The sequence below is a fragment of the Saccopteryx bilineata genome, chromosome 2 (assembly GCF_036850765.1).
Source record: "Saccopteryx bilineata isolate mSacBil1 chromosome 2, mSacBil1_pri_phased_curated, whole genome shotgun sequence".
NCBI classification, from domain to species: Eukaryota; Metazoa; Chordata; class Mammalia; order Chiroptera; family Emballonuridae; genus Saccopteryx; species Saccopteryx bilineata.
Window position 1 is genome coordinate 13,264,402 of NC_089491.1, and position 10,878 is coordinate 13,275,279.

The following is a 10,878-nucleotide window of genomic DNA, read 5'->3' on the forward strand; positions in this document are numbered from 1 at the left end:
GACGCTCTACCGCTGAGCCAACCGGCCAGGGCCAAAAATTTCAATCACTATATGTACCAACATACTTAATCAGGTGATTCTTGCCTGAAACAATTATTAGAATTATGGTGGCCAATGGTGATTTTTCTCATTTCATCAATCATTCTACAAGTACTAGTTTTCTGTAAGAGGGAAGTTTCCTTTCTCTTATATTTTTTTAACTCTTTTTTTTTTTTTTTTTTTATTTTATAATTTTATTTTTTTAATGGGGTGACATCAATAAATCAGGATACATATATTCAAAGATAACAAGTCCAGGTTATCTTGTCGTTCAATTATGTTGCATACCCACCACCCAAAGTCAGATTGTCCTCTGTCACCTTCTATCTTGTTTTCTTTGTGCCCCTCCCACCCCCTATCCCTCTCCCATTCCCCCCTCCCCCCTGTAACCACCACACTCTTATCAATGTCTCTTAGTTTCACTATTATGTCCCACCTACGTATGGAATAATACAGTTCCTGTTTTTTTCTGATTTACTTATTTCGCTTCGTATATTTTTAACTCTTTAATATTTTATTTATTCATTTTTAGAGAGAGAGGAGGGAGAAAGAGAATGAGAGAGAAGGGAGGAGCAGGAAGCATCAACTTCCACATGTGCCTTGACTGGGCAAGCCCAGGGTTTCAAACCCGCAACCTCAGCATTCCTAGTCGACACTTCATCCACTGCGCCACTGCAGGTTAGGCTCTCTGCTATTTTTAATCAATTTATTTATGTCATTATGGATTCATAGATTCTCATTTAACCTCTGAATCATAGTCCATTACAGTTGTTACTCTTTTTGAAGATCAAATAACTCCAGATTGGGCCTGTAAGGCCAGTAGCCGTGGACACCATTACAGCCGCCTGTCCCATGCAGGTTCAGGTCTGGTTCGAACAGACGGTAATGAAACAATGGAGCCAAGAACTGGTGGGCCATTAGCCTTAATCCTAGCTTGCACCCGGCGGGCAAGAAATATACCCAGTGGGAAAACACTTCCCTTTCCATTCAGGGCTCCCAAAGCCACTGACTTATCCAAGTTTCCTAGAATCAAAGGTTTCTACCTCACCAGCCTCAATCACTATCCTGAAGAGCTATTTGTGCCTTGTATGTCCCCATCTCCTTCTCTCTGCACAAACTGGCTTCTCCTTCAGCACTCTGCCTTCTTCTCCTCTCCTCCACGTGGCCTCTCTCTGCTCTCCTCTCTAATGCTAATCTTAGGAACCGAGAGAGCAAGCTCCTGGTCTGCCCCACTTTATAGTGCAGAAATCAAAACCTTTAATCCAATATACAAACAAGGAAGTTTCTGATACAAAGTCACTTATCTGAGGCATAATGGGATTCCTCATGAGAGTGAACCACCCCACATCATGCAATCAGTCAAGGGTGTGGGGAAAAGCTTTGTCTTAAAACTAAGCTTTAGGCTATAATGACACTGCCTGCTTACAGCCTGTCCCCCACACCCAATGCAAACTATAAGCAAGCAAACACATATATCATATTTACAAACTTATTTGACCAACAGGGCCATTTAACATTTACGAGTGCAAGGGCACTGGAAATTATAGAACTATTGGTGAAATGAAAAAAAATATAGGTAAAAAAATATTTTCACTCTTTAAGGAAAAACATAGATATTTCAGAGGTAAATGTTATATTGAGGGTTCTAATTCGTGGCATCCAGCCTCAGAGTCCGTCCCCTAACCCCTACCTTGTACCGTCTTCAACAAAACCCACTGGCATTTTCCCCTGGGCTTCTGAATGTGGCTTCATTCTGACCTCTTTAAAGACCATAATTTCTGGGAAATCACATGTTTGCACAAAAGAGCTACTTATTTCTATTGTTTCAGTGTAATCTGCCCCTTCTGTCTCTCAAAGGTATATTTTTGCATTAACAAAAACCTATCTGAAAAGCGAATTTAAAAAGCAATCCCATTTACAATAGCACCAAAACAATTAACTACTTAGGAATAAATTAACAAAGCGGTGAACGGCTTGTATAACGCAAACTATAAGACATGAAGGACGAAATCAAAGAAGACACATAAATGGAAATACACTCTGTGCTCATGGATTAGAAGACGTAACATTGTTAAAATGTCCATAGCACCCAAAGTGACCTACAGAGTCAATACTGTTCTCATGAAAACCTCAATGATATTTTTTTACAGAAACAGAAAAAACAATCCTAAAACTTACATGGAATTACAAAGCCCAAGCAATCCTAAGAAAAAAAAGAACAATGCTGGAGGTATCATACTTTCTGATTTCAAACTGTGCTGCAAAGCTATAGCAATCAAAACAGTACATTACTGGCACAAAAATAGGCACAGAGAGAGCCCAGAAATTAACCCATGCATACTCAGTTGACTAATATCTGATGAGGGAACCAAGAATACTCAGTGGAGAAAAGACAGTCTCTCCAATAAATGACACTGGGAAAACGAGATGTTCACAGGCAAAAGAGTGAAACTGGATGCTATCTTATACCACTCATGAAATTTAACTTGAAGTGAATTAAAGACTTCCATAAAACCAGAAACCATAACACTTCTATAAGAAAACACAGAAAAAAACTTCTTGACATTGGTCTTGGCAGTGATTTTATGGATATTACACCTAAAATATGAGCAACAAAAGCAAAACAACAGCAAGTGGGACTGCATAAAACTAAAAAGTTTCTGCTGCATAGCAAGTCATTGATCAACACAATGTAAAGCCAACCTACCGAATGGAAGAAAGTATCTGCAAACCACATATTTGATGATGGGTTCATATCCAAACATATCTTGACACCAACCCTCACTTCCAAAAAACCCAATTAAAAAATAGGCAGAGGACCTGACCATACATTTTTTCGAAAGAAGATATTCAAATGGCTAATAGGCACATGAACAGATGCTCAGCATCACTAATCATCAGGGAATTGCCAATTGAAACCACTTCAGCCATAAGAAAAGATGAAACACTGCCATTTGCCATGACATAGGTGGACCTTGAGAATATTAGGCTAAGTGAAATAAGTCAGCCAGAAAAAGCTAAGAACTATCAATATATGGTTTCACTCACAGATGTGATATAAAACTGAGCTTCTATGAGACAATAGTTTGGTGGTTACCAGAGGGAGAGAATGGGGGGTAACAGGGGGGTAAAGGGGACCAAACACACAGTGATGGAAGGTGGTTTGACTTTGCATGATGAGTACACGACGCAATGTACATATCTTATACTATGGAGACGTACAACTGTATGATCCTATTTCCCAATGTCACCCCATTAAATTTAATAATAAAATTTAATTTTAAAAAAGGCAATACTATAAAAAAAAAAAACCCACCACAAGATATCACCCCATGCCTATTAGAATGGCTAGCATCAAAAAGACAAAAAACAACAAGTGCTGTTGAGGATATGGAAAAATGGAACCCTGTGCGCTCTTGGTGGGAATGTAAATTGGTGCCTCTGTTTTAAAAAACAGTATGGGAGTTCCTCAAAAATTTAAAAATAGAACTACCATATGACCCAGCAATCCTTCTTCTCGGTATTTATCCAAAGGATGTAAAATCACTATCCTGAAGAGCTATTTGTGCCTTGTATGTTCACTGCACCTTTATTTACAGAGCCAAGACATGGAAACAACCTAAGTGTTCATCAGAAGGTGAATGAGCATATACATAGATCTATCGATCATCTATTTATTTCAGTCATTAAAAAAGTAGGAAATTCTGTTATTTGCAACAACACAGATGGATTAAGGGCATCATGACAAGTGAAATCAGTCAGACAGAGAAGACAAATGCTACATAATCACATTTATATGTGGAATCTAAAACAAAAACCCAGAATTCATAGAAACAGAGTTGATTGGTGGCTTCCAGAAATAAGGGGGACAAGGGGGATGGGAGAGCTGGCTGCAGGTGGTCAAAGAGCACAAATTTACACGTACAAAATGAGTAAGTTCTTATTGTAATTTACAGCATCGTGACTACAGTTAACTATAGCACTGTATTGTATGTCTGAAAGTTGCTAAGAGCGTAGATTTTGTAACATGCTGTAGATGTTGTAACATGTAAGGGGATAGATGAGTGAACAAACACTATTGTGGTAACCATTTTGCCATCAAATCATTGCACTGCACACCTTAAACTACGCAATGTTATTTGCCAATTCTATCTCAGTAAATTTGGAAATAAAGAAGCATTTGTTGAATGAATGAATGAATGAATGAATGAATGAATGAATGAATGAATGGGAAAGCAGCGAGGCCACATGAATAGGAAGTGAAGGAAGCAGGACTCAGATCCAGGGCTTTCTGGCTCTGTAGTACTTACTCCTCACGTGTAGATTAACATTTAAAAATTAAATTTAAGGCTAAGGAAAAGGGCGCGCATATACTGTGTGAGACGGTGGTGGTTTACACTCAGGGCAGTCAGTAGAAGAGTGTTGCATTTCCTACAAGGTTGTTGTGCGTGATGTCCACCAGAATACACAATATTCTCTGTACAAAATTCAAAGGGAAATCTTCTTTCTGGTTTCAGTGCCAGGAATCGTTGTTATTCTCATTTTTCAGATGAAGAAACTGAGGTTCGTAGAGGTTAAGTAGCTTGGTGAATGCAAGAGGGTGGCAAGGTCGGCATTCTAATAACTATCTCTTTTCCTCACCTCTCACCCTCAAAACACTGCTCTGAGCCTAAACTCTGAAGACACGTTGTTTTTCCAAAGCCCCTTTGCTAAATATGGCCATTGCCTTTGCCTGTCCTGTGCTTCAAACATACCTTAACTAGCCTAATCCCAATGAGAAAAAAAAATGTCTAGTCCACGTGCCTCTCCAGACCCTGGGACACACATACACACCATTGATCTACCCTCACTGAATCCCCTCGACACTGCAACCTTCCTGTATGGACTTCTGACCTGCCTGATTCTAGAATACACTTCGGTCCTCATTAGAATCCGCAGACATAAAAATATTTATTCATCCACATAAACATCCATCCTCCCTGGATAATCAACCCATAGTTGGGGAAACTGAAGCATGCCCTTGAGATGTTAAGAGGATAAGAAGCTCTGAGATTAGTCCCAACATCTAAACAGGATGCCTCAGAGGTCCCTTTACCCCTTTGAGGAGGGTTCTACTAACTGTGATTCCCTCTCTGCCTTTCTGCCTCAGGAGATCACAGGACAAACTCCCCTGGGAGGTCATCGCAGCACAACTCCCTCCCCTAACAAGAGCCCCAGAGGCCATCAGAGTGGAGCTCAAACTCAGGAGAAGCTGGCTGGGCTCCCACAACCAGGGGTCCTTGTCACTTTAACCAGGGCATCTCTGCCCTCTGAGCTGTGGGGCTGGGGAAAGCAGCAGGTGTGTGTTGGGGGCCAGACGTTAAGAAAGAAACAGGGGTTTGAGGCCGGAGAAGGGGCTGTGTTCTCCTTTGAGTCATGGGGCAGTTCCTCCCTCCTTTCCCGTCCCTCTCCTTCTTCATCAGCTCAGGACATCATGGGAGAAACGCCAGGGAGCTGAGCTCCGACTGAGCAGCCGGCTTGGCGCTGACTAGCAGATGTGGTGCAGATCAGCTCCTGGAAAAAGTGGGAATGAGAGAAGCATCTGGCTGTGAAGGTGAGCTTCGGGAAGCTGGCTACTCAGGTTGGTACTTATTCTCTCCTCCCTGAGAGTTTCAGATATTTCTTGGAATAAGAAGTCATAGGGTGCAATGAAAACTTCCATCTGGCTTTCGGTTTTAAATCCAACAGTTTGACCTCTAGGAAACCTACACCGTATCTTTTGGTGGAAGCCAATCCCCGTGAATAGGGAAAAAAAACTATTGCATGCTCAGTCTCATCCACTCACCTTGTGCCTTTAGAACTGTTCTTCCTGATTCTCAGATAAAAACCTTCTTCCTTTTTTTCTAATCATCAACATGGGTGATCCTCATGTCTATAATTGGGACCACCCAACTTGATTAATTAACCCAAATCTCCACTAATTTGTTGTATTCTGCATTCCCCAGACAGCCCTTTCACGAAGGACCCGTTTTTGAGTTGACCCATGTTTGACAAACTGCTTTGCACACATGGAATCTCACTTGGTATTCATAAAACGTCAGACATCAGCTTATGAACACGTGATGGGGCACAAATGAAGCCTCTGTTTTTGTCTTCAGTCCGGGGCACAGTCCCCTGCCCGACCACAGCGCCACTCAAGAGACACAGCCCAGCCATGTGTGGCCAGTTTTTTCCACCTCACTTTGGCCAGTTAACCATGGATATTCAAAATTTCACATCCCATCATCGGCACAACACAGAAACGTGGGTCACCTCTCTTACAGTTGCAAGGATAGAGTCTGAACATGGGACTCAGAAGCTTATCTGTTAAGGGGAATAGAAGTGTAGTTCATGACGAAATGATCACGGTGAGGAAAACAACAGAAACACAAAAACATAAAGAGGTGGAGCATCAGGATTCAGAGCATGAGCTTCTGAGTGAGTCAGCTTGGGGCTCAGAACCTGACTGCTACTCACTCCCTTACAGACCCTGAGCAAAACTCCACCCCGCCGTAAGCCTCGGTCTCCAGGGAACAGCACACACCTCGAGATCCCCTCACCATGGCATTCAGAGACATGCTTCTATCAGCTTGCTTACATGTAATAAATGTTCAATAAATATTGGTTATTATTCTTAATTTTAATTACTGGTTCCCTAAATCATTCAATGCATAAACAAATATTCCTTCTATAAAATCTTGCAAAATCATGACATTATTAGTATGACGACTTGGCAGCGAGAGATAGGATATTTCAAGCAGGTGATTTGATTGATTTTGAGAACGTCCAGGATTAGCAGAGAAGGAAGGTGACAGGGGGACTGATGACGATCAACAGCTTCTCCTGGCTGTTTCCAGCGCCCTTGTCTCTCTCTCAGTGCTTTAAACGCACCATCTCTCTACCCCCGCCCCAGGACTGTGGAGGGCTGTGTCCAGGGACACACAGGAGGGAACTGAGGTCGAGGGGTTCTCAGTAACTTACAGCTGAAATGGAAGCCTTGGTGCCTGTTGCTTTGTTTTCCTCTCCCAGCAACTTTCAGATACGCGATCCAGTTTTATTAACGACAGCACCATGCTGTACATTCAATCATTTCACTGTTATAATGAAATCACAGCATTTAACTGTTATATGAGTCACTATATTAGTATGTCAGTGTTAAATAAATTAATGTATTAATATATAAATTATTATATAGTATAAGATGTTTTTAAATGCTTTAAAATTTCAGTGTAATAAGCCTGTGTAAAGTGTGAATAAAGAAATTATTTTAAACACTTTGGTGATAAAAGTATATCCACTGTAGAGATACGCATGGTAACAAAGAACATATAAATAACAAATGTCTCAAAATAGAAAATCTGATGTAGCCTGTCCATTCGCAAAGCGTGGATGAATATGCTGACTCTAATTTTATTTTTTTTTTTATTTTTTTTTTTTTTTGTGAGAGGAAAGGAGGCAAAGAGACAGACCCTTGCATGTGCCTCAACAGGGATCCACCCAGCAAGCCCACTAGGGGGTGATGCTCTGCCCATCAGGGCGTTCGTTGTTCTGTCGCTCAGCAACTGAGCTCTTTTTAGTACCAGAGGCAGAGGCCATGGAGCCATCCTCAGAGCCTGAGGCCAACTTGCTCCAATCAAGCCATGGCTGTAGGAGGGAAAGAAAGAGGTGGGGGGACAGGTGGAGAAGCAGATGGGCACTTCTGTGTGCCCTGACTGGGAATCGAACCCAGGACATCCACATGCTGGGCCAATGCTCCACCATTCAGCCAACTCACTAGAGCCGAGAAATTTATTCAAATGCTTTGCTGACACCAGATATCTTATTGCAGAGGATTTTGTGGTAGCAAGAAATGGAGGTCATTTGATGTCCATCCAGGTAGCTGGATATGATTAGAAAAAAATATATATATATTTTTTAAATTAATAGGTTTCTCAGATATTTTAAATACATATATGAAAGATGAGTTTTAAAAACATAAATTGAATACTCAGTAATTGATGCCCACCCTGTACAATTGTGATTTAGGACAGGGATTAAAGGAAAATCAAGTCACAAAAAGGAGCAGACTTGCCAACGGCAAACCGATAGTGATAGAATGCCATGAGCTAAGGAGAAGGAACCTCTCACTCTGTCCCCTGAGGAGGAAAAAAAACCCACAGTGTGTTGAATTGGGCTCAACATCCCTCTTAGATTTGCCCTGTAGTTTATTTTGGCAAAGGTGAACTGTAGAATGACGCAGCTGAATTTGTTTTGATAGGGACTGAGTGTCCTGTGACATTTCTATCTAAAACATTTCCACCCACACTCCCCATCCATCTCCATTCCTTTATGTACTGCTTTATTTTCTTCACAGATTTTATCCCTACTTTGTATTGTAGTGTATATTTTGTTTGTTGATGATCTATCTCCCCAATTAGAACATAAGCTACACAAAGGCAAGGATTTGTTTTTATTGCTATGTTCCCATCAGGAAAACACTCCTTTTCAAAGAATAGGAAGTAATGAACTTGAATCAGAGAGGTCCATCTCTGATGGTTATTAAAGGTACACTCTTACTCTGTCCCTCCAGCTTTCAGTATGAGGACCTTGTGATGCCCACGAATTCGGAAAGGGAGGACAACATCAAGGACTCTGAGGTTGACAAGCTTTCTGTGCCCAGCAGCGAACTGTGATCAAACAGAGGAAGCAAAGACTGTGCCGGGTTCTCATGACTTTGGTTATGAAATTCGAGCATGTTAAATAAAAAAGCCTTTTGTGTATAACTAGACCCAAGTCAATGGAAAGAATCAACCAAACCAGCAGTGTTTCTGAGTTCATCCTCCTGGGACTGTCTTCCCGGCCTGAGTACCAGAAGCCACTCTTTACTTTATTCCTCATGATATACTTCGTCACTATAATAGGGAACCTACTCATCATTTTGGCCATCCACTCGGACCCCCAACTCCAGACCCCCATGTATTTCTTCCTGAGTTTCCTATCTTTCACTGACATTGGCTTCACAACAACCATCGTCCCCAGGATGTTAGTTAACTTCCTGTCAGGGAAGACCATTTCCTATGCAGGCTGCCTGACCCAGATGTATTTTATTTATGCTTTGGGCAACACTGACAGCTTCCTCCTAGCAGTCATGGCCTTTGACCGCTACGTGGCCATCTGTGACCCCTTCCACTATGTCACCATCGTGAGCCATCATCGCTGTGTCCTGCTGGTGGCCTTTTCCTGCTTACTTACTCACCTCCACTCTCTCCTACACACACTTCTGCTGAACCACTTGACCTTCTGTGACTCAAACGTTATCCATCACTTTCTTTGTGACCTGAGCCCTCTGATGAAGTTGTCCTGCTCCTCCACATTTGTCAATGAACTTGTGTTAATGACAGAAGGACCTATTGTTTTGGTGACCCCCTTTCTATTCATTATGTTCTCTTATGTACGAATCCTCATCACAGTTCTCAAAATCCCCTCAGCTGCTGGGAAACGCAAGGCTTTCTCTACGTGTGGTTCTCACCTCACCGTGGTGACACTCTTCTACGGGAGCATCTTCTATGTCTATTTACAGCCCCTCTCCACCTACACCGCCCGGGACTACATGGCAACCATTGTCTACACGGTACTGACCTCCATGCTGAACCCTTTCATCTACAGCCTGAGGAACAAAGATCTGAAACAGGGCCTGAGGAGGCTGCTGGGCAAGAGGACAGCCCAGGCAGCACCCTCTTGACAACCCACTGGGTCTTGGTGGACAGTCACACTGTTTGTTGGAGGTGAGCATCTTTGACCTGGGTGAGAGAAGGGTACTATGGGCACTACCTCCCTGATGGCAGCCCCACCAGTCGTTCCTGCCTCTGCTTAAATCACAATATCCTTCCTACCTCACGACCCCTCCATGAAGACTCATCACTTTCTCTTCTTTCCAAATACTGTTTTAATTCTTTTCTCAAAAACATTCCCTGAAGGAATTTCTATCCTTTTATTATGATGGCCTCCAAAACACATTTCAGTACGTTGCTGAAAACAATTACTTAGTTTATAGCAGTTGAATGCCTTTGCAAATACTTAAAGAGGAAACAGATGGAGAGTGGGAAGACAAGGAGGAGGAGGAAGACTACGTTTTAACTCATTTTATCACTTTGAGGATTTTTATAATTCCTTATTGTATCTTTCTAAAAATTTTTGTCTTTCTATCCAGGGAACCTCTCACGCTGCCCTTCCTCTGTCAGTCCTTACTTTATTGCATTGCTATGGCTTTATTTCTTTTAAATTTTCTATTATTCTGTTTTTGCCACTCAATTAAAAAATACCAATAGCCAGGAAGAGCAAGAACCAAGAGTGCTAACATGAAAATTGTCCATTTCACAGTGGGGAGGTTGGAACTGTCTTTACTCCATCTATCCCTAAAGCTGCATGTTTAAAAATATGTGATTTAATACTTGATTCTAGAAACTCCCACCCTTAGAAATCTACAGAAATATTATCATTACTGTATATTGAATACATACACCCACACGCATACACACACACATACACACACACACACACATCATCATCATCATCATCATCCCAGTTTATGACAGGTAAAAATTGACAACAATCTAAAATCTATCAATGGGAAATCAAAAAATTAATTTTGATTAATTACACAGAATATAATAATACAAAGCAAGTTCAAAGACTCTCTATTACTTCCTTGAAAAGGTATTAAGTAGAAAAACCAAGATGTGGAACAAAGTATAAAAGTACAAATCTATTATGTTTTTAAAATATATATGAATATCTATGTGTGTATAGATATTGGAGAAAGAACTCGTGTGGGGTTAGGAG

General features: G+C 41.3%; 1 protein-coding gene across 1 annotated transcript; it reads left to right on the plus strand.

Annotated features, from left to right (window-relative positions):
- Positions 1-8,803: 8,803 nt before the first annotated feature.
- LOC136322758 (olfactory receptor 1L8-like) lies at positions 8,804-9,844 on the plus strand. The gene has a single exon (XM_066254662.1). It carries the CDS (start codon positions 8,834-8,836, stop codon positions 9,776-9,778), a length of 945 nt encoding a protein of 314 aa, XP_066110759.1. The 5' UTR covers positions 8,804-8,833; the 3' UTR covers positions 9,779-9,844.
- The last annotated feature ends 1,034 nt before the right edge of the window (positions 9,845-10,878 follow it).

What these genes read in the sequence shown, in the direction of transcription:
- LOC136322758 (XM_066254662.1), top strand. Translation starts at nt 8,834, where the DNA reads ATGGAAAGAATCAACCAAACCAGCAGTGTTTCTGAGTTCATCCTCCTG.